This window comes from Osmerus mordax, chromosome 7, assembly GCF_038355195.1.
Source record: "Osmerus mordax isolate fOsmMor3 chromosome 7, fOsmMor3.pri, whole genome shotgun sequence".
Lineage (NCBI taxonomy): Eukaryota > Metazoa > Chordata > Actinopteri > Osmeriformes > Osmeridae > Osmerus > Osmerus mordax.
Genome location: NC_090056.1, coordinates 16,976,330 through 17,001,329, shown reverse-complemented (window position 1 = coordinate 17,001,329; position 25,000 = coordinate 16,976,330). Strand labels below are relative to the sequence as shown.

The 25,000-nt window shown below is 50.6% G+C and overlaps 1 protein-coding gene across 1 annotated transcript in view; it reads right to left on the bottom strand.

The window, feature by feature from the left end:
* LOC136945671 (neuron navigator 1-like) overlaps window positions 1–25,000 on the bottom strand; it is a 77,228-nt gene that overhangs the window by 46,009 nt on the left and 6,219 nt on the right. The window contains 4 exon segments of the mRNA XM_067239632.1: window positions 774–1,103; window positions 3,510–3,589; window positions 3,591–3,613; window positions 16,798–17,598. Of these exon segments, the coding sequence (XP_067095733.1) occupies window positions 774–1,103; window positions 3,510–3,589; window positions 3,591–3,613; window positions 16,798–17,598 (1,234 nt within the window).

The window sequence follows — 25,000 nt, the reverse complement described above, 5'->3', positions numbered from 1 at the left end:
ACCATGCTCTGCAAGGGGGCCCACTGACAGTGACATAATTACCTTGCTCTGCCAGAGGGCCCACGCCTCACTATGGCAGAGCTTTGCTGCGCCAGGGGGCCTACATCTGCCAACAGCAGAGCCAGCTCTTCGAGGGGGCCCTCTCTAATTCAGAGCAGAAGATTCGACCAAGACTTCAGTTGAGCTGGAAAACCACTAATCACGGGCTTGGTTACAACACCCAGGATAAGTGCTCCCAGGTGCCTGCTCCTAAAACAAGCTGAGCTCTCTGATCGTGGGCGAGGACAGGTGGAGACGGTGCCGTAACTTAACAGGTGGACTCGGTTCTGTAGCTCTTCTGTTACCCGAGAAACCAGCTGAGCATTCGTGATGCTGTTCTATTCTAACGTCTCTTCTTTTTATGTCTATTCTATCCAGGTTCATGTACTGTACACAGTGAGGAAGTGAAGTGACTGATCCATGCCACATACCGGTTTACTACGCTATGAGCTATGAGGAACATCCTGGACACAGTATATTTACATTTTGGCATTTAGCAGACGCTCTTATCCAGAGCGACTTACAGTAAGTACAGGGATATTCTCCCCGAGGCAAGTAGGGTGAAGTGCCTTGCCCAAGGACACAACGTCATTTTGCACGGCCGGGAGTCGAACCAACAACCTACTGATTAATAGCCCGACTCCCTAACTGACTCCCTAACCGACTCCCTAACCGCTCAGCCATCTGACCCCCCGGATACAGATTTGTTTGTAGATAGAGAAAAGAGGCCTTACCCATTAACCAAGTCGTCATCATCATCATCATCATCTTCATCCTCCGTTGGACTTTTGCCGCCTAGGTCGCTGTCGCTAAGGTAACCCCCCTTCTTCAGGTGGGCGGGGTCGTTGACGTCCAATCCCTCAATGAGCTGGATGCGGGAGGTGTGGCTTAGACGAATGGGGCCGTGCGACTGGGTGTGACCTGTGGAGGGGGCATCGCCAGCTTGTAGTCGGGGGCTGGCCTGGCCCTGGCGCCAGGACAACGGAGAGGAGCGATTCGATAGGCTGGAGATGGAGAAGGCGGCGGCTTCGTCGCTGTCGTAGCACACGCCCCCGTCAAGGCAACTAAAGCAAAGGAAAAGAGTATATTTAAACACTGAACTCCACAGACGTCCACACCTTGATAAACAACCACAGGATAGACCAGCACCTTCCTCGTCAAATATCAAGAGACCCGCTGTTCGTGGTGACAGGAAGTACCACTGTTGTGTCATATCCTGTCCATTCTCAGCTCAGCTATGCCCAGAGGATGAGGTCTCCCCCGCCCCTCCTTACAGTCCTTTCTTCTTCTCTCCTTTCCTGTCCTCTCTCTGCATCCTCCTTATTCCCCAGGACGTTGTCGTGATAGAGTCATATCCTAGCGCTTAGAGCTCACTCTTAGGGGCTTTGGGATTAAGTCGTTTCCAGGTGTGTGCGTGCGTGTGTGTGTGTTGTTTCTGTCTCTCTGCGATGCTATACCATTCGAAAAGCTCGAAGTAAGCCTGCAAAACACTGACACTCTGAGATGCTCCTATGAATGGTGTGTGTGTGTGTGTGCACGTGTGTGCGTGGGTGTGCCTGCGCGCGTGTGTGTGTGAGCGCATACGCGCATTTGCATCACATTACAGATATTTCCCACAGTACATGCTCAGGGCCTGACGTGCATTACCATATCAGCAATATTCATATTCTTTGTGAGGATGCTTGTGCCTTGTGTGTCTGTACGTCTACAAGGGCCTGTGTGCGTCTGTGTGCGTGCGCTCCAGGCTATGTGGCGTATGTATGTGTGTGTGTGTGCGTGTCATCCATACTGCATTCCATAACCAAGCCGCAGAGATCAACACAAAGAGGCTCATTGACACGGGCTGGTCGGCAGCAGTGCCACCCGTTGGCCCCCGTGTGACAGGGAGCACATGACTGCCACCGGGACCACATCCTTCACACAAGACTCACTGACGGAACTGAGACAGAGTCAAGGACAGCGAGCTAACGGCGGGCTGGCTAGCAGGCATTAGCTAAGGATACACAGTAGTACTAGAATAGATGGGATCTGTGGGTACTGGAATAGGTTCTAGGTAGTAGAATAGGATGGGATGTAGGTACTAGAACAGGGAGAAGGTCAATCAGACAGGTGAGCAGGACTGAAGGTCCGAGGTTCTAGCCAGCATGAAGAGGTGAGTGGCAGGGGGAATGTTCCAGGAGTGAGCCATCTGCTGATTCACTCTTGGGCCAGGATCAAGGACACACACACACACACACATGCAGTATAACACACAGGCTCAAACACACAGGTATGTATGTGCACACACACACACACACGCACACACACAACTCTGCAGACCTCCAACCGAGCGAGAAAGATGCAGAGACGTGGAGAGGAAATTGTCAAGGACATTCCCTGCACGCATACACACACAAGTGCACACACACACACTCACAGCGGGGAAAAGAAAAGAGTGAGGGGGAGGGAGGGAGGGTGAGAAAGAATTGGAGATGCGTCGAGGGAGGGAGCCAGTCAAGCGCAGGGAAAAGAGGGCAGAGGAATGTAGAGGAAGAGATGGATGGAGGAGAGCAGAGAGGGAGAGACCCTGGAGAGGAGGCGTGGAGGGAGTGCTGAGTCAGGTGGTTTCCCCATCACTGTCCTGGATGGGAGGATCTCTCCCTCCCTCCCCCTCCTCTATCAGCCTGGTCACAGCATGCATGAGAAGATAACTGCCACACTCACACTACAAGCTTCAAACACACCCGGCTACTGAGCAGAGATGTATCTCGACCTACAGTGGATACGCTGTTTACACGGAGCTCAGTCATGTGGAGTTGTAGAGTGTCTCATTTCAACAGCACGAGATTTGGATGTGAGTGGAGTTTTACAGTATGTGTGAGAAAAAGTGGACATGGACAAGAAGTGTATGTAATGCTAAGAAAGAGAACGTGTTAGAAATAGAGTCTGTGTGTATGTGTGTGTGTGTATGTGTGTGTGTGTGTGTGTGTTGCAGGCCTCCTTTGAAGTCAGATTTACAGTAATCCTGCTGCTCGTCAGCATTAGCTTCATAACAGAGAGGGCAGATGGAGGCTGAGGAGAGAGAGAGAGCAGCACTCTTCCACGACACAGCTAGGCTCCTGAACCACCACACACACACACACACACACACACACAAACACACTGCACAATAGAGCAGCAAAGCAAGGATAAGTCACTAGGTGAAGTTGAGTATTGTGAGCTAGCAGCTGTGGTATGGTGTGGCAGTGACTTGAGTGTTTGAAGTCATCTCTCTCTCCCCCCTCCGTTTTTTTCACTCTATCCCCCTCCCTCTCTCTCTCTCCCTCTCTCTCTCTCCCCCTCTCTCCCTCCCTCCCTCCCTCCTTCCCTCCCTCTCTCTCCCCCTCTCTCCCCCTCTCTCCCTCCCTCCTTCCCTCCCTCTCTCTCCCTCTCTCTCCCCCTCTCTCCCCCTCTCTCCCTCCCCCGTTCCTCCGCCCTCCTCCCTGTCCCACCTGTGGCTGAGCTGTGCCCCTCTCAGGCTGGTCATGGTGTCCTCCAGGTTCTGCCTCAGGTCCAGGACGTTCTGCACAGTCCCGCTTCCTCTGGGACTCGGGATCTGAAGGACAAATCAATAGGAAGGAAGGAAGGAAGGCACAAGGGAAGAATGGAAGGAGGAAAGGAAGGAAGGAGATATTCTTATTAGATATGGACTCATAATGTAATAAATATTCATGAAATGTGCCATCATGGTACAAAAACCAACACACACACAACATTCAGGAATAGAGAAGACACAACAAAAGTATTGCACCTTAAACCTGTTATGTGCAGTTTAAAATGAATGAACAGGCCAGGTTCCTGAACAGGCCATGAGAGAGAGTGAAAGCTCAGCACTTGTGTTTTTCCAGATGGAGTATGAATTAAACATGAAGCAGGCAGACTTCAGACTGCCGTCCAATCAGACCGGCCGAGCTGCAACACCAAACACAGCGTTCTCTTTACATGACCAGAGGTCCCTCTCCTAACTAATTGCCTCCATTACCCAGTAAATGCTGTGTGTACGTGTGTGAGTATTGGTGTGTGTGTGTGTGTGTGTGTGTAACAGATAGAGATAGAGAGAGACAGGAGAGAGAGATAAACAGAGAGAGAGAGAATGTTTTTATAGTCATAGTCATTTCCCCTCTACCTCTTGATTCCCAGGTGTAAATGTGCCACATCAATCAACCAGAGCTGGTTAAGTGAGTCCGGTAAACAGGAAAACTAATCAAGTCATTTGAAAGTCTTGCCTTTATCTTGAACAAGCCAGAAATAACTCTCTCTGTCTCCCTGTCTCTCCATTTCTTTCTCTTTCCCTCCCTCTCTCTTCTTCCCTCAAGCAATTTCTGGTCCCCATCTTCCCATCTTGCTCGCCCATGTGCCCGATGCATGCCCCCATGGCCCCCCAGTACCCCCAGTAGGCGTATAATCCAGACCACATGGCCACCCGGGTCCCAGTGGGGGGAGCTGGTATTTGTCTCACCCTGTTTTATACAGCATAATCTACTCAGATTGGGCCACCTACTGAGGCATGCCCTGGGACATCCATTGTGTGTGCGAATGTGTGTGTGCAGGTGTGTCTGTGTTTGTTTGTGTGTGTGTGTGTGGTCTGGGGTTCTACAGCGGTTTATAGCACGCTCCGGGGGGTAATGAGATAACCCGGAAAGACAATGAGTTTTTCCAAAGCCTTCTGTAAATGGATCTCCGCTCGGTCTTGCCGCTGGCCTGTTGCCTCAGCCTGAACGACCAACAACCAAGGAGCGCTTTCTCATTGGTGGAAACGCATACAGGAGTCCCCCATAAACAGAGTCCCACCCCCCCAGCGCGGGCTGCTCTGGGGACAGGTGAAGGTGGCTTGCTGGGCGTTTCATTGGAGGACCTTTAGAGTGCATGGGGGCCATGGGAGCAGGCTTCCTATTGCCTCCATGTCACAGCGAGATGAGAGGTGGAGCGTGGCTTAATTCACCTGAGAGCAGAGGGTCATAAACGCTGTGTCTCGCACACAACCCCCACCCCCCCCCCCCCCCCCCCCCCCCCCCAGCACACACACACACACATTAGACCTCAGTCAGCCAAACATAACGATACAGTTAACTGGGCCCAAATTTGCAGTATATTGTGGGAGAGCAATAAGAGCTGACATTTGGTGAATCCCATGTGCCAAATAGAGATCCAATAATGTGTGTGTTAGTGTCTGTGTGTGTGTGTGTGTCTGTGTCCGTATAACATCTTATTCAAGTTACTAGGGTATTACAGAGGGGTCACCTCGTGACCTCTGGGTGAGGTTCAATAAACCATTAGAGATGAGCAGCTGATTCTGCTCTGACGACCCTGCTGTGCCCAGAAGAAAACATGGACGCCACAGCACAGCCAATAAGGAGCTAGAGGACGACAACACAGGAAGTGAAGAACAAGCCATTTCAGGTCCTGCTGTGAGGAGCAAGTGCCAGCTTGCCAACAGGCCCACTCTCCACACACACACACACACACACACACACACAACCACACAACCTCACACGCAACCAAACCCCCACTGACAACTCTTCCATCCCACCAGCAGGGGTGAGGGGTGCTAAATGAATTCTGACAGAGCTGGCAGAGGGTAAGCTGGCCTGTTCTGACCCCCCTATCTGCCCCCCTGTGGATGGGTCCAGCTGGCTAGTGGAGAGGAGAGGGGGGGAGAAACCATCCTAATGAGAGGGGGGAGGGAGTCGTGACCCTTAAGGGGTGTCACTCTCAACAACAGCTGCAGCCTAAATGTTCTACACGTACACACACACAACACTTCAAAAACTGGATTGATTTCTCGGGCTAGTGAGTGGTCAGATAGGTGATTGATTAGCAGCCCTGGGGACAGGCAGCTCAATGGAGAGATGATGAAGTCATTGCGAGTCAGGCTTTTGTCAGTCACACACACACACACACACACACACACACACATAGACACAAAGGACACATCCTCAGATCCCATTGTAAATCACCAACACACTCTCACAGAGAGATAAACACACTGTACTATCCTCCAAATACAGCATCCAGGGGAATATCAAACCTAGCTTTGATATTTCACAGTTTCGATCAGTTGTAGGTATATAAAAATGAAGAATCCACAATGACAATTCTGTCCAGTTACAGAAGGAACAGAAGTCCATCCTCGTAAAGCACCCAGACACACACACATACCTAACAAGCTTTAATTGGGGTTTTTAATTACCCTAAATGAGAGCTTTGTTAAACATCTGAGTGGAATTGATTAGATGCAGTCTGCGTGTGTATGCATGTGTGTTTCCACTGTGTGTGTGTGTGTCTGCAGACTTCCTGTCTCTCTCCCCACCTTCCTCTTGGCCATGATGGTCCCAGCTGGTGTTGGGATACAAGGAGACGGGGGGGGAGAGAGAGACGGGGGGGAGAGAGAGAGAGACGGGGGGGAGAGAGAAACGGGGGGGAGAGAGAGACAGGGGGAGAGAGAGAGAGAGAGAGAGGGGGGAGAGAGAGACAGGGGGGAGAGAGAGAGAGGGGGGGAGAGAGAGACAGGGGGGGAGAGAGAGAGAGAGAGAGAGAGAGAGAGAGAGAGAGAGGGGGGAGAGAGAGACAGGGGGGAGAGAGAGAGAGAGAGAGGGGGGAGAGAGAGAGAGACAGGGGGGAGAGAGAGAGAGACAGGGGGGAGAGAGAGAGAGACAGGGTTTAGAGAATTAGGGATGCAAATATGCCTGTCAGCCACGGGGCCGTTCCCCTGGGAGAGAGATGAATTACACAGAGCTGTTTAAAGGAGAGGGGAGGGGGAACAAACTCCACCTGCCCCTCCTCCACACACACACACACACACACAGTGTAATCACACGGCATCCTCTTGTCGTCTGCCGTCTCTCGTTCTCACACCCTCTCGACTCTGGAGAGGCAGGGCAATGAGTGAGACGCTATCGGACCATTTCAATAATGATCTATTCAGGGCCCTGAAAATCAGAGTCGGAGAGTGTTTGTGAATATGTGTGTATGTGTGTGTGAGAGAGATGGAGACACCCTCTGCATTCTAACGCAGGTCTCCTTTGCAGAGAGCGCATGAAAGACTTCAGAGGACTCGCCAAAGAAACAGAAAGAGGTGGAGAAGGAGGAGGGGCTAGGCGAGAGAGAGAGAGAGAGAGAGAGATGGAGAGAGAGAGAGAGATGGAAAGAGAGAGAGAGAGATGGAGAAATACGGAGAGGGAGAGATGGAAAGAGAGAGAGAGACAGAGAGAGAGAGACGGAGAGAGAGAGAGAGAGAGAGAGAGACGGATAGAAAGAGATGTAACTACTGCCACGCCCCAGACCAGTGAGGCTGGCCTGTACACCACAACAAAAGCGACAACATAAATCCACAGTAGCTATAAAAGAAAGGGCAGCGGGGGGGGGGGGGGTGTGTGGCGTGTGTGTGTGTGTGTGTGAGAGCACTGAACTGTGTGTGGTCAGGACATAAACCAAAACCACAGCCCTTGAATCCAGCTCGCAGGGCTGTGTGTGACCCGGCCAACAGCAACAGAGCTTCAGAACAGACCGGAGCATGACGGGGTGACACAACTACTGCCTCACCGAGGAGCCAATCAGCTGCTCTGAGCAGAGGGCCCAAGCGACAGCTAGGCACCCTGGGTTCACATGCAGGATGAGAGAGCTGCTGCACAAATGCACGGATCTCCACGTCACCAGGACGTGTTGATGTGATGGAGGAGGGATGGTGCTGGTGGTTTGGTAGATCTGGTGTGCAAGGGGGATCTTCGGCTGGGCTCTGTGGAACATGTGACCACACGCACTGTGTGGGAGCTCTATAGGAACCACCAGACAGGGAGGAGGCCTGTGATTAGCAGTCTGACTGACAAGGGTGAGGGGGGGGGGGGTGGAGGGAGGGAGAGAAAGAGAAATAAGGAGAGAGAGAGGCAGAGAGAGAGAGGCAGAGATAGAGAGGCAGAGAGAGAGAGGCAGAGAGAGAGAGGCAGAGAGAGAGAGGCAGAGAGAGAGGCAGAGAGAGAGGCAGAGAGAGAGGCAGACAGAGAGAGAGGCAGAGAGAGAGGCAGAGAGAGAGAGGCAGAGAGAGAGAGGCAGAGAGAGAGGCAGAGAGAGAGAGGCAGAGAGAGAGGCAGAGAGAGAGGCAGAGAGAGATGCAGAGAGAGTGGCAGAGAGAGAGAGGTGCAAAGAGAGAGGGAGAAACAGAAAGAGAGGCAGAGGCAGAGAAAGAGCCCAAACTCTTCTCTCCATTAGAAAAGCAACTCCCCAAAGAGACAGGCACAGTAATGGCTGCTTCCTATTTCACACTGCAGGTCAGCGACTACACTGTGTGTGTGTGGCGCCTACATTCACATGTGTGTGTGTGTATCTGTCTGTACACGTGTGCTCGTCTTCCTCCGAGACGACCACTTCAGCAGTATATAAATGGATGGCTTGAAAAATTGGCCCCATTTATATTCTCTTTGGCGTCCTCCCCCCAGGATGTCATGTGTCTGGTACATGTGTGCAGGCATATGTTACTGCCAGCACAGCCAGCACCTTCACACTGCAAGATGGACGACCCTAGCCCGGTTACCCCCTAACCACGCTGCAAATAAACCGGCTCTACAGATGAACAGGGTTCTATGGGACTTGTATGCTGTGCGTTGCCAAAGCTATTCAAAAAAACGCCACATTTTGGACTCCATTGGTGCAACTTCTACAGATTGTGTGTTAGAGTTAGTTTGAAGGATCTCTTTCTGACACTAATATTTTGGTGTTTTCCTGACCACTTATTGGTGGGGACATTTTGTGACTGACTGTATCCTAAAAGGTATTAAGCACTACCTAAACCTGCAGTATGTCAGTCCAACAGTAAAGCTCCCAGCTGTTATTAGAGCATTCCTGTGAGTAACAGTCAACTTACACAGGAGAGGAAACCATCCTCCCCTCTTCCGTGCCCAATCCATCACTCAGTACCTCCCTCCCCCCCTCTGTCCCCCCCCCCCCCCTCCTCTCCAAGACGTACTGTATCTAAGCATCATCTCACCACTGCAACACTGGCTCTCTCCCGACCTTGCTTAGACAGTTCCAAAAACAGGATGTTACAACACACAGTCGTTCCTGCACATCTGGACAGTGTGAGGACACACACAAACACACACACACACAAACACACACAAACTCACCGAGGGACACAGGCACAAAGGCAAACACAGACAAAGGGACACAGACACAAACATCCACAGAGGGACACTCACGTAAGGTCGCACACACGACTCCTACACACACACACACACACACACACTCGCAGGCAGGCGGACAGACACACATGCGCAGGAACAGGAAAATACCACCAGAGCGTTTACAGGAGGTTGAACAGGAAATTAGAATTGTGACAGGGATGAGTGATGGTGAGAGGGGAGGAGGAAGGAGGAGAGATGGTGCAAGCAGACGAAAGGATGGAGGAACAGACGAAAGCAGAGGAGTGAGAGAAAGAGCCCTGTGTGTGTGTGTGTGTGTGTGTGTGTGTGTGTGTGTGTGTGTGTGTGTGTGTGTGTGTGTGTGTGTGCGTGTCCAGACCTTGTGTAACAGCTGTGGCTCCAGAAGCTCCCAGTGATTCGGCCGTCTTCCCATGAAAGACTGATTAGTTTGACTTATTTGCGTGTGTGGGCCGTTTTTGGGGAGGTTTGTGTTTTGCGTGAGTGTGAGAAAGAGAGAAAGGGAGAGAGAAATGGAGAGAGAGGTAGAGTGTGATAGAGAGAGGGTGAGAGAAAGAGAGAGACCGAGCGAGCGATAGTCAGCCTGTGGCACAGAGCAGCTGACCTGCAGGGAGGTGACAGAGTCTAAAAGAAGCAGACCGTGGCTGAGGCCACTTTCCTGTCACTGCCTGACACTGGGCAGACATCAACAGTGACCCCTGCGGAGAGAGGGCCAGCCAACACACACCGGACCACACATACACACACACATCCGTAATTACACATGGAAATTGACATGTACAGACACACACATTTTCACACACACATACACACACTATAAACCAAAGATACCATTACATACTGTAGCTGACCTCAAGGGTGCTGCAGCTGACAGAAGCACCATCCAGACCTTCCTCCTCCCTCGTCTCTGGACTCTGATTGGCTACACTCGATCCTCTCAGAACTGACAATCTGCTTAGAACACCACTGGATCTCCTTAACCGTGGCCCAATCTGAGCAGAATGCTAGAACGCTATCCTCTTACAAGCAGAGCGCTCTCCAAGCTGTTGTGAAGGAAGTACTAGAACTGAAGCGGTTGGGAAGGAAGTAGTGGATCAACTAGATCAACTGGTCCATAGAACACAGAACAACCACAAGAACATTAGCCTCTTTACTTCCTGGTCTGTGTGTGTGTGTTTCTGTGTGTGTGTGTGTGTGTTTGTGGATGGGTGTGGGTATGGATGTGTGTGTATGTGTGTGTGCGTATGGGTGTGTGTTGGTGTGTGTGTGTGTGTGTGTGTGTGTGTTTCTGTGTGTGTGTGTTTGTGGATGGGTGTGGGTATGGATGTGTGTGTATGTGTGTGTGCGTGTGTGTGTATGGGTGTGTGTTGGTGTGTGTGTGTGTAGTGAATCGGGGCTGCGATGAGATGAGCTGTGGTGGAAGAGCTTAAGCAGTCTGAGGTGCTTACAGAGATCCCCAGATCCAGATGAGGAGATGGAGGAACTCACTAAGCTACATCCAACTCACTTTACACACACACACACACACACACACACACACACACACACACACTCACACTCACACTAACCCACTGCCTCAATAGAGGAGGCTGTTTAATTATCACCTGAGTAAAAATGCCACCAACCAGCTCTGAAGAGTGCAAGCCAAAGAGATGGTACGTGTGTGTGAGTGTGAGTGGGTAGGTGTGGATGTTTGTATTTGGCATATTTACAGTATGCTCAAACTATTCAGACTAGTCTATCCCTTAATATGCGTTGCCTCTTTAAAAGACTTGTATGTTGACTCATTAAACTTCCCTCTTTAGACCTTGCCTCCCAACTGGACACACGCACACACAAACACGCACGCACACACACACACACACACACAAACACACACGCACACACACACACACACCTCCGCTGTCCCAAAAGAGACTGGTGTGTGAACAGTATGCTGTGCCAGCTGTCTGAAAATGTGTTTGAGAGTTTGTAGCCCAATGAAACATGTTTTATGATGTCCTTAAATGCAGCTTTGCTTAGAATACACACACACACATTCAGGACAAGCTCTGCTCTCCTGGAGCTGCCCAGTCATAACTTGTACGCCAGCATGATAACAAGACAACTCGGGCTGATATTTGATGTTGATTTCATGAACAAAGGTCTGTTTTGCTTTGGATTTGAATCCCTTAAAAGTAAAGTAAGGTTCTGGAAGACCAACTCAGACCAAAAACTCCACAGTGTTCATCCAAACTCTACATGTTTATCTTTCATCTTCATTCCAAATGTTATAGCTAGTTCAGCTATCAGAAGCCTGTAGGGTAATTCCATTACGCAGTGGCCCTTGACGAACACAACCGCACAAGCACTCTACCATCATAAGACCTAGTCAGCTGTGCGTATGTGTGTTTGTGTGTAACAGCAACAATATGATTTTCTGTCTTTGTGCAAGCCAACACAGAACCACAAACCAACATGATCACAAGTCATGACACGGAACTAGCCCCAAAAATACTCTTCAAACAGAGCATTGTCTCATCATTTCCCTGCACTGTACTGGTGTGTGTGTGATTGCGCGTGTGTGAGCATGCGTGTGTGTGTATACCCGCATGTTGGTGTGCACCGCAGTTCCTGTTCAGCCACAAACACAGTGAGTAATATGGTTTAGAAGCAGACCAACAGGAAGCAGACAGCACTAATGCAGAGTCCTGCATTCAGCCCTCTGAGACTGACACCAGTTCCCTTTACACACACACACACACACACGCAACATACTTGTCCTTTAATCTACACACTCTATTGTGTTGTTCTCCCCCCCCCCCCTCCCCAAACATGCACACAAACTGATAAAACAGTGGTTGCATAGAATATGTTAAATACGCCTTCAGCAGTTATCATTAAACACCTCCACAAGAAAACACCCTCTGTTGTTTCAGGGGACTGTCACTGTCAACACACAGAGTAAAGAGGGAAGGGCTGCAAAATGGGCAGAAAAAGACAGAATGAGAGAGAGAGAGAGAGAGAGAGAGGGGAGAGAGAGAGACAGAGAGAGAGACAGAGATACAGAGAGAGAGAGAGAGAGGGGGGGGGAGGAGAAATGATGGGTGCCCTGAATACTTTTGTCTGATAAATCCGTCATTGTGACCCAGTCCTCATGACATTACTATCAGAGCCTTATGTTAAGTGTGAGTCTGTCTGTGTGAATGAGAGAGAGAGAGAGAGAGAGAGAGAGAGAGAGAGAGAGAGAGAGAGAGAGAGAGAGAGAGAGAGAGAGAAAGAGAGAGAGAGAAGTGAGAAAGTGAAAGAGGGAGAGAGACAGAGGACGGAGGCGAGAGAGAATGGAGAGAGTGAGAGAGTAAGGGTAGAGGGAGATAGAAATAGATGGAAAGAGGGAATGAGACAGGAAGGGGAGAGGGATAGAGAGATGGAGAGAGAGGGTGCTGCTTTGGAGACAGTTATAGCTGCAGTCCTTTGTTGATTTTTTTCCTTCTTCCTGCGGTTCTGGCACACTCTTCTCCATTTGTGAGTGAGTGCGTGTGTCTGTGTTTTTGTGGGGGCGCGTGCGTGTGTGTGTGTGCGCATGTATGTGTGTTCATGTCTAAAGGGATCCTGTCTGCAGCTCCAGCAGCCCACAGCAGAACAGAAGAGACTGAACAGTGACCAGGGCATGAGTTTGTGTGTGTGTGTTTGAGTGTGTGTGCACTCTCATATCCATGAGCATTTGCATAAGTGGCATTTCAGTCACTACGGTCACGCGTCCAGAGGTCACACCGTCCCACCCCAGCCTCCCCGCTCAGCCCCAAACTCCTGAATCATCTTCAGACAGATGGCGTCTGCTCTAATCTGTAATTTGTTTATCCGCAATGATGACTGGTCTTTTAAGAGAGACGGGTCCAACATTACCGGGGCCCAAAATCTTCTCATTATCTTGATGCAGGCTTAATCCTGCGGGCTACCGTCTCTCATTCTCCATCCCCTTAAATAGTGCTAACCCCCATGCTGAGAAAAGCACTGCTTTAGGCCTCTAACCCTCTTATACACACCTCATTAGTGGAGGGCCCTGACTTTGGTGGGGGCCATCGTTAATATCAGACATGGGGGGTTTAAGTCCTAGTCCGCTAGTTCAGATGGAAATCCAACCCACCCTTTCCAATGGTGGATATGTGCAGGTCTGTAACGTGCTGTCCTAACTAGCGGTTGGGATTTAAATCAAACAGCCTCTACGCCAAGCGCATGTTTGGGTTGACATGTGCATGCTATCGCTAGTTGTCAAGCTGATGCTAAACTCCCCACCACACACTGGAAGCCCCCCATGGCTTTGCAGAAGACAGCGGTTAAAAACAACACACTCAGCCCGATGTAGACCCCACATGTAGTCAGAACAACACCTAGCCAGCCCGCTAACCTCCCTGGCATTCTGCGTAGCGTAGACAGCGTAGCGTAGACAGTAAATCTGTACTAACAATGAAACATACCCCAGCACATGCTCTCAGCGGTCAGAGTGCTTGACATTTACGTTGCAGATTCACATACATTGATGTCATGTGCTGTTCACACCAAAGGCTAACACGCACATGGCGATCAGGCTAGATTGTAGTATAAGGCTATTCATCATTGGGAATTATAGGGTGCTGTAGCCTGGGGTGGATCTCAATACTGTTGAATATGTCCCTCTCCTTATCTCCTTCCATGCCCACCGGCCTCCATTAGAGTGTAAATGAAGGAGAGGAGGGAGGGAGAGGAGACTGCGTCTTACATGCAGCCAGTGGATATGTGTGAGCGCTCTTCCTATGGCAGAGCACACACAAACCAATTAGCTGTGCGTGTCCCATCGGAAATGCAGGAGGAGATATGAAAAAGATGAGCCTACATCCAGCAGCTACAGGCCAACACTACAATTAACCTTTATTACACACACACACACACACACACACACACACACACACACACACACACACACACACACTCTCTCTCTGCAGCTGGTATGGCTAGTTATACTAGACATCCTCTTGCAGGATATGAAGTGGGCTTGGGTTATTGCCATTATTATATTCTACATTTCTTATTCCATCCCCTCCCGAGCTATCAATCTTTCCATCACTCTGTCTCAACCGTTCCTCCCCCATCTTTTCCACCATACATCTTTCTTGCTCTCTCTCTCTTCCATGTCTCTCCCTGTCTCTCTCTCTTCCATGCTTCTCCCTGTCTCTCTCTTCCATGTCTCTCCCTGTCTCTCTCTCTTCCATGTCTCTCCCTGTCTCTCTCTTCCATGTCTCTCCCTGTCTCTCTCTTCCATGTGTCTCCCTGTCTCTCTCTTCCATGTCTCTCCCTGTCACTCTCTCTTCCATGTCTCTCCCTGTCTCTCTCTTCCATGCTTCTCCCTGTCTCTCTCTCTTCCATGTCTCTCCCTGTCTCTCTCTCTTCCATGTCTCTCCCTGTCTCTCTCTTCCATGCTTCTCCCTGTCTCTCTCTTCCATGCTTCTCTCTGTCTCTCTCTCTTCCATGCTTCTCCCTGTCTCTCTCTTCCATGCTTCTCCCTGTCTCTCTCTTCCATGCTTCTCCCTGTCTCTCTCTTCCATGCTTCTCCCTGTCTCTCTCTTCCATGCTTCTCTATGTCTCTCGCTCGTTCCCTTACTCCATCCCCTGGCTGACAAAGGTGGGAGATGTGGCAGGCTGCATCACAGCACAGTCTTTTACACACACACACACACACACACATACACACACACACACACACACGCACACACACACTCACTCACACACACACACACACACACAGGGCTTTAAGGTCATGCATGCTGGGCTCCAAGGCCACGTGGCATGAATCAGGACTGAAGGACTGAAGGAGAGGAGAGAAGGAGAGGAGAGAAGGAGAGGAGATAAGAAGCCGAGCTTTGCTTTGCTGATGTAACATTGTTAAATATCTATTCTTCGTGGCATCTTGTCTGTACTGAATACAGTGACACACCATTCCCTCCTCCCCTCACATTAATGACGCCTTACACTGAAAATTAGAGCGAGGTAGAGAGAGAAAGAGAGGCTATAAGAAAGAAAGAGAGAGAGAGAGATAGTGAGTCAGACTATGCTGACTGCTGACTGAGTAGTATTAGGCAGAGACTGAGCCCAGGGTCAGACCTACTGTACTTGTTACAGTCATAATTCTTATTAACTATTAGTCATTATTTTAGCTTCTGGCTCCGGTTTCACAATGTGTGGGTCACAGATTACGCTACCTGCTGCGGGTGACATCCCCTCAGCACCACCCCCACCCCCCCCCTCACCCCCACCCCCACCACCCCCTCACTCATTGCCCCCGGTAACAGAGAGAGAGGAGGGAGGTGCCATCTGCCAGTAGCCTGGAGATCAATAGAGCGGAGGGGAGAGGGAGGAGGGGGAGGGTGATGGGGCTAAATATGTGGCTCGCTGTGACCAGAGCTTGACTCAATATGCTCCGGTTTATTTACAAATAGATAGGTAGATAAAAACACACATGCACACATGCTCTCCCTCCCTCCCTCCCTCCCTCTCTCCCTCCCTCCTTCTCCCTCCCTCCCTCTCTCTCTCTCTCTCTCCCTCCCTCCCTCCCTCCCTCCCTCCCTCCCTCCCTCCCTCCCTCCCTCCCTCCCTCCCTCCCTCCCTCCCTCCCTCCCTCCCTCCCTCCCTCCCTCCCTCCCTCCCTCCCTCTCCCTCCCTCTCTCCCTCTCTCTCTCTCTCTCTCTCCCTCTCTCTTTCTCTCCCTCTCTGTCTCTCTCTATCTCTCTCTGTCACACGTACACACACACACACAAACTCCACCACCCAGCCTTTAGTCAAATTTAGATTTCTGTGTGATATATGGCTACAAGGACTGTGGTATTGAAAACACAGTCGATAAAAACCAACACATACACACAACCATTCAGAGGTGTGTGTGGTGTAGCGCTGGCTAACCGAGGCAGGAAGTCGCAGCAGCATGGTCATTATTCTACGATGCTAACGATGCCACAATACAAACAATGTGAGCTCTGCAGGACTGCTTAGTTCAGCTAGACGAAACACAAACACACCACACACACACACACTCAGGCACTAGCACACAAACAAGTACAGTATCACTCACAAACAGGGGTAAATGTTGCTCAGCTGTAACATGCTCCTGTCCTCCAGGACTGAAACACACCTCATCACTGAGGTCTGCCTGTTTACCACGGCTGCTGCTGCTGCAGCCAGCCAGACTAGGACTAGCACTGTTTGAGAGGAGATGAGAGGAGGGCTGAGGAGAGGTGAGGAGATGAGAGGGGAAGAGAGGAGAGGGGAAGAGAGAAGAGGAGAAGAGGGGAAAGGAGAGGAGAGGAGAGGGAGAGGAGATGTGGAGAGATGGGGAGAGGAAAGGAGAGGCAAAGCGAGGGAAAGAAAGGAGAGGAGATGAGAGGAGAGAAGAGAAGAGGCAAGATCTCTCAGTAGCATCCCTCTCCTGGCTGTTGCCATGCCAATGACATCATATAACCTTGCTGAACTTCCTGAACCGTATAGTACTGAAAAGAAGCACGTAGCAGACATGGCATCATGTTAGCGTGCATGTTGGTTGTTGGATAGCGTATTGCTTGCGCAGCAGAAGCCTACTCACCCAGCATGTGGCTGAAGAGAAGCTGCTCCAAGTCTCCAAGAACTGTAACCACCAGCTCCGGGTCCACCTTTAGAAACGCCTTATCTTCCTCTCCCTCTGTTCCCTTCCCCTCTTTCTTCTCCTCCGCCGAGGGAACAGCAACTCTTCCTTTCTCAACAGTTTTCTTTCCATTGGCGGTCGCCTTAGCTTTGCTGTGGGGAGCCTGGTGGTCGGAGGGGTCCACATCTCCGCTCTGACCCGACTCGGGAGCCTTGCTGATGGGCTTTACCTCGGCGTAGGGTCCCCGGGGAATGCGGCTGGGCTTCCCCAGACTGGGGGTCACCGCCGGGGGGGAGAAGGGCTTGGGTTTGCCCTGGAAAAGAGACTGCTCCGACTTGGAAAGGGTGCGCGACAGAGGCGCCCTCCCGCCACCACCCACCCCTATCTGACCCGTCTTGGTCTGGCCCGTCTTGGGGATTCCGGTGCCTGGCCGACCCATGTCGTCAGTCCAGCCGGGGGGTTGGTAGAGGTGGAGTTTCTTCTCCGCGTCGGTGAGCACACACAGGTTGGTGAGCGAGCGCTGCTTGCGAAGCTTGGAGGGGTTAGGGATGTTGTTGGGTCCTGGTCCTGTTCCAGGGCGGTACACCCTGAGCTCAGGGCCAGAGGGTCGTGAGGGCCCCTGGGGTAACGAGGAGGGCTTAGCGGGGCCCTTCCTGGAAGTCATGATTTGCCTGGCCGGGGGCTCCTGGCTCTGGGAGTCGAGCTCTCTGGTCTTAGCACTCATGCTAACGTTAGCCGCCACATTATCCCCCAGCATCCCGCCTGCAGGGAAGCAGGCAACAGCATCAGTGACACACACTCACACACACACAGAAGAAATGGATGGAAAGAAGAGAGAGAAGGGTGGGTAGGTAGGTAGGTAAACACCAAGCTCTCTCTCTCCTCTCTCTCTTTCTGCCTGCGATCCTTCTATCCAGGCTCTCTGGAGGGACAGGCGGCAGTGCTGGGTCAGTAGAGTAGTTGTCCCTCTCTCAGTGTTAATCCATGTCTAGAAGGAGATCTGTCCCAGAGGTTAATATCCAGTCTTCAGCCTCCCTCTGTCCCCTCACAATCCAGCTTGCGCTGCCTCACTACACTGACCAGCCTCTCTCTCTCTGTCTCTCTCTCTGTCTCTCTCTCTGTCTCTCTCTCTGTCTCTCTCTCTCTCTCTCTCTCTCTCTCTCTCTCTCTGCGCGGGTCCCTCCAGCCTGCACGGCGAGCAGAAGCCGAATGACAAGAGAATCAGACGCAGCGGCAACACTCCCTCCACCCCTCTCTCTCTCTCTCTCTCTCTCTCTCTCCTCCCCCTCCCTCTACCTCTCCCTCTCTCTTCCCCCGCCGGCTCATTCACCCTCCCTGCTTCTCGCTGTATCCTTCCTTCCCTCCCTCCCTCTCTCCCTCCTTGCCTGTTCCTCTCTCTCTCCTCCCACTGGCTGATTTACCCGCCCATCCTCCCTCTATTTTTCCACCCGTCTCTCTCTCTGTCTCTCTCTCTCACACACACACACACACACACACACAGACACACGCCCAGCCCACAGACGCTGCCGTGCTCTCCTCCAGCGAGTGTGAAGTGTAAGGGGCTGTAGATAAATGACCAGCCTATTGAACAAACGGAACTGTTTCTCCTCTCCATGCTACATTAACTTCTCCTTTCTCATCCTCTCGAAGATTCTCTCTCTTTCTTTCCCTTTTCCTTTCTCTTCCTCTTCCTGACACTGTTGATCCCTTTGTTCTTATTCTGTCTCTCTCTTTCTCCTCCTACTCTTTCATTCATATGCACAGCATGGAGAGAAAGGGGTGACGGGGTTTAGTGATTCAGATACACACTTTGTGTGTGAGTGTGTGTGTGTGTGTGTGAGAGTCAGAGAAGCCCTGTTAGTTATCTAAATTTCACACACATTCATCAATTCAATGACTCCTTATTCACCCATTCACTTTTATGTTGTGTGGTATCACTATTAGACTTTAGATTGTGTCATGGCTGTGACTAATAGATCAGCCTGGAGAAATACACACACAATCACACACACACCATACAATGTACTGGATCACCAATTATACCTTAATTAGAGGGAAACAGACCCAAACCTCAACAGCCATTCACCACGCTCCACTAACATCATATGACCTCTCCCTTCATCTCTATCCATATCGGCCTCTCTCTGTCTTCCCCTCCCCCTGCTTATGCCTCTTTTAGTAATGACAGATGAGCATGTCATGAGGCTGCCTATAGATTCATCACAATCTTATGTGCTATCCCCTCAAGCTACCTTGGAGGAAAGAGCCAACATGGAGTGGGGTGTGTGTGTGTTTGTGTGCGAGTGCGGGAGTACATGCAAATCTATGGGAGAGTTTGTGGTCCTGTTTTACTAGCCTTGTGGGGACCAGAAGTCCTCATAAGGATAGTAAACTAAGAAAAAATTGATATTGTGGGGACATTTTCTTTGGCCAATAGAAAATTGGGCCAACAATGTCAAGTGTCATTTCTTGGGGGGTTTCGAACAAGGGTTATCATTAGTGTTAGAATTATGTGAAGGGTTAAGGTTATGTTTAGAGATGACACAATTTTGAACGGGAGTAAATTGTCGGTCCTCACTAGGACAGTAAAACAAACCTGTAGGCGTGTGTTTGAGTGTGCTGGAGTGCACGCATATCTGTGCGGTGTGTGAGAGTGTGTGTCCCTCTGTCTCTATGGGCATGTATGTGAGAGTGTGTGTCAGATTGATCAGACAAGGAGCCAGAGATGCCGGGGCTCTGTCCAACTCGAGCTATCTCAGGCACGTTCCCCCACGTCACCAAACGTTCCTGCACATCTCTCTCTCTCTCCTCCTCGCCCTCCCTCCCTCTCTTCCTCCCCCCTTCCTTGCTGTCCCCGATATTCCTCCGCTGTTGTGCTCCAGACTCTCCTTCTCCCTTGTCTCCCTTTCCCATCACGCTCATCTCGTCTCCCTCTCCTCCTTTGTCTGCCCCTCTCGCTCCATGCCCCTCCCTCCATCCTTGGACCTCCTTCCACTCCCAGCTCTCCATCTCTCATAAATGCATGCAACATGTTGAGAAAGAGAAAGAGAGAGAGAGACAAAGAGACAGAGAGACAGAGAGCGAGAAAAGGGAAGGAAGAGAGAAAGGAAAGAGAGAGAGAAAGATGCATTAGGTAAACGTAGTGAAGTGATAACATGACTAGAGAGCCTGTTAGTGTGTGCGTGAGTGCACGTGTTCATTGAGTCAGAAAGATGCATTAGGACTCATTATACTTATCTCCATTAGAACACAAACACGATGACATGGCAGAAAACATCAACTTTCACAGTCACAGACCGTCCTCTGTTGACTGTAGTCTGATCAATAAGCATTTTAACGGGAGCGCGCATACATGTGTCTCTCTGCGCTTTCGAGTGTGTTTATCTATACGCTTAGGGCTCTGACATTAGAGACACAGCACTTACACCGGCCCTGTCCTCCACACAGACACAGCACTTACACCGGCCCTGTCCTCCACACAGACACAGCACTTACACCGGCCCTGTCCTCCACACAGACACAGCACTTACACCGGCCCTGTCCTCCACACAGACACAGCACTTACACCGGCCCTGTCCTCCACACAGACACAGCACTTACACCGGCCCTGTCCTCCACACAGACACAGCACTTACACCGGCCCTGTCCTCCACACACACAGCACTTACACCGGCCCTGTCCTCCACACAGACACAGCACTTACACCGGCCCTGTCCTCCACACAGACACAGCACTTACACCGGCCCTGTCCTCCACACAGACACAGCACTTACACCGGCCCTGTCCTCCACACAGACACAGCACTTACACCGGCCTTGTCCTCCACACAGACACAGCACTTACACCGGCCTTGTCCTCCACACAGACACAGCCTCCCTGCCTGCAGCTGTGTTCAGCTGCTCTCCAAGCCTGCGACTGTTAAAACCAGTATTCAAAACACCAACGCTCCATTTGGCACTCGCCATCCAGTTGCTGTTATATTTGCATAAATCAGTTAAGAAGGTTCCAGATTAAACAACTGTTTGCTTGCATTCCTCAGCAAATATTAAAGCCATACTTTAGAAAAAGGAAAAATAAAGGTGTGTCTTTAACCAGTCCACCAAACTGGCGCCGTCTTCCCTCTAAAACGCTCAGCGGCAGTGTGTGTGTGTCTGTGTGTGTGTGTGTGGCACGGTAAGTAACACAGGAGCACCGGGTGTAACTTATGCTGTGCTTGGTTTAATGTTTCCAAGCTAAAACTATTTATTAGTTGAAGTTGCTTTAATAATGGCCCAATGTTCAGGTCCCTTTCATTCACACACACACACACACACACACACACACACACACACACACACACACACACAGTGCTCTGGTGACAGTTGTAGGGGCTCTCTGGGGCAGTAGAGGGGCAGGAGAAGGGCAGCAGGGGGGCTATACAGGCAGTAGGAGCCACTGCTTCAGTCTCTATTCCTCCCTGATGAGGCATTAAGGTCATTCACTAGTGAGGTAGTGTACAAGGCCTGGCCTGTGTGTAGGCACAGAAGCACGCAAACATCTACATGCACACACAAATAAATACATACGTAAACATACAGTACACATACACACAAACATGCACTCATTAAAAACATACGTGCTCAGACCGACACACACTCAGACACTCAAGGTGAAAGGGCTGTCCCACAGCCGTTAGCAGTAAACAGCTGCTTGTTTGTCCTCGCACTCGTCACTGTGGCTCCACAGTCAGACTTAAATATATGTCAGACATTCACACACACACACACACACACACACACACACACACACACACACACACACACACACACACACACACACACACACACACACACACACACACACACACACACACACACACACTTACCCTTAGCTGCACTCACAGCCCTCACACACAGGTACCTTTACACACACACACAGTGACAGAGATAATCACAGGTCAACACAAATACACACACACACACACACACACGAGTGCGTCAGTCAGTGGTGGTGGACCGCAGGTCTGGACTGAGATCAGAGCAGCCATGATGAGCGAGCCCCAGCAGGTACACAGGCTGGAGTGTGAAGACAGCCAACAGCACATGCAGCATTAAGTTTAGGGTTAGACTCCACATTCATCACCCTGCTAAAGAGTGACCCACTCACCCAGCAGGCCAGGCTACAACCTGAGCTACGACCAGGACTACAGCCTGAGCTACAACCCTCAACAACCTGGACTACAACCTCGACAACAACCTGGGTAACAACCTTCAACAACCTGGGTTACAACCTTTAACAACCTGGGTTACAACCTAGAAAACAACCTAGGTAACAACCTTCAACAACCTGGACTACAACCTCGACAACAACCTGGGTAACAACCTTCAACAACCTGGGTAACAACCTTCAACAACCTGGGTTACAACCTAGAAAACAACCTAGGTAACAACCTTCAACAACCTGGACTACAACCTCGACAACAACCTGGGTAACAACCTTCAACAACCTGGGTAACAACCTTCAACAACCTGGGTTACAACCTAGAAAACAACCTAGGTAACAACCTTCAACAACCTGGACTACAACCTCGACAACAACCTGGGTAACAACCTTCAACAACCTGGGTAACAACCTTCAACAACCTGGGTAACAACCTTCAACAACCTGGGTTACAACCTTCAACAACTTGGCCATCTTTGGTAAAGATTTCACCCTCCAGCCTCACAAATAACTTATGTGAAAGCTTGAGCTATGGAGGAGGGTGTGTGTGTGTTCCAAACAGCCCCTGCTGTCACAGACGTCATGAGTCAGCTGAAGTGGCAGACAGAGACTGAGACACATTGAAGGACATCAGCAGGGTGGGGGGGGGGGGGCAGGGGTGGGGGGGGGGGGGCAGGGTGGGGGCGGGTCGGACAGCGAGAGGGAATGGACAGTGTAGTATGAGAGAAGCACAGACCGAGAGAGAGAGAGAAAATGAGAAACAGGAAGGGGTCAAAGGAGGATAGAGGAATGGGGAGAAATGGAAAAAGGAGGAGAGCAAAGGATATGGGAAAGAGGGAGAGAGAGGAGGAGGAAAAAGGAGAGGGGGAGACAGAAGTTATGTAGCTGTGAATGTGACTAATTCCGATCATAACTCATCACATAAGGAAAACTTCCAGTTCTTTAACACAGATGGGCTGTTCTCTCACTCTATCTCTCTCTCACCCACTCTCCTACTCCCTCTTTCTCTCACTTTTCATTTCTCAGTTGGTGCATATTTCTCTATCTTGTTTTTATTTCTCTCCCCTGCCCTCTTTACTGTTGTGTGTGTGTGTGTGTGTGTAAGGGGGTGGGGGTGGGGGTGAAGGGCAGTGGCCGAGGTGAGGGAGAGTGGAAGGGTTGGGAAGGGTTGGGAGTCAAGTGGGTGAGCGGTTAGGGAATCGGGCTAGTAATCTGAAGGTTGCCAGTCCGATTCCCGGCCGTGCCAATTGACGTTGCGACTGTGGAAGACTGTGAAGAGGGATCAGGAAGAGAGGGGTGAGGAAGAGAGGGGTGAGGAAGAGGGGTGAGGATCTCTAGACGTGACCTGAGGAAAGACAGGAAGCCGGTCAAACAGAGAGAGGATATCCTGTCCCAGGTCCGGCTTTGTGTGTTACTGTTGTTAGCCTACATCCGCTAGCGCTAGGCTCACTCACAGACTCACCGGACACCCAGGACAATATCCTAGACTGTGACACACCGAGGATAACGCTAGCTGTAGGCTATGCCTATGACACACAACCGCCAGACAAAAACAATAATATGAGTTTAGTTGGATATATCCTGTTAATATATATATATCATGTTGAAGTGTGTGTTTGTGTGTCACCAGTGCATGCGTCCTAGCTTGTGTGGATACAGTGTGAGTCATATGGGTCTGTTGAACAGTCCCCCTACATACATGCCATGCTGACTGAGAGCATCCCAGTGAGAACAATGCATCTGCCAAACAAGCGCCTGACTCTGAAGTGACAAATCTTTAGCCAACAAAACCCCATTCTGTCAGAGTGGGACTCTGCTCTCAGACACTCATGAGTCACACATCCTGATGCCCCTCAAAGCTCATTAAAATAAGAATCACAACCTTGCACTTTATGGTATCTGTTTGGGGATTCTGTGTGTGTGTGTGTGTGTGTACATTGAAGAATAATATCCAGTGTATGATATCCAGTATAGGCTATGACACACATATCTGCTAGCCAAAAACAACACTATGAGTTTAGTTGAGGATATCCTGTTTTATAAGTGTGTGTGTGTGTGTGTGCACATTCCGCCCTGTCCTGGTCTTTGTAGACACTCCCTGCCCGCCTCAGTGTTGACATTCTCAGCACACCTCCCAGGGGTATCCCACAATGCTGTGCTGCAGAGCCTGGTTGCCTGGTTACAGCATGGCGTGTGTGCCTCAGCAAGTGATGTTAGTCATATGGGCGCTCTCTCTGCGTGTGTGTGTGTGTGCGCGCATGTGAAGGTGTGTGTTAGAAAGGAACAATTTCTTGTTAGTCCGTTCAGCTTTGTGTCAAAGCATGTACTTTGATAATGGCCACTTCTGTCCTTAGTGTGTTGTCCTTAGTGTGTGTTGTGTCCTGAGTGTGTGTTTATTTTGTGTGTATGTGGGGTAAGGCACGGCATGGGTCATTTAACTGACTGGTTGATTACCGGTCGCTATATTGTGTGTGTGTGTGGCCTGACACAGAGGCGGTGCATACATGACTGGGCCCATCATTCAGTTTCCTGGGTTTCATCACAGAGGTCAGGCCCAGTTCTCACGTACGCCCGCTCCCCCTATCCTCCCACTCCTCCTTTCTCCTTCCTCCCTCCATCCCTCCATCCTCTCACCGGCTAATATGTGCAGCCATTATGTAGTCGCCCTGCAGGATAGAGCCCTCAGGAGCGATAGAGAGAAAGAGATATGGGGCTAGGAGTGGACGACCAAGCAATGTCTTGCAGTATCTAGGCTAGATGTCCGGTGTGTGTGGTGTGTGTATGTACATGCTAGCGCACATGTGGTGTGTGCATGTGTGTGTGTATGTCTGTGAGTGAGAGAGAAAGACAGAGAGACAGGGATAGGGATAGACGGAAAATGACGTGGTGTCAGTGTAATGTTATGACAGGGTGCCTCCATTACGATCCCAGCGAGACCTCCTGACAGTCACTGGACTGGGTCACC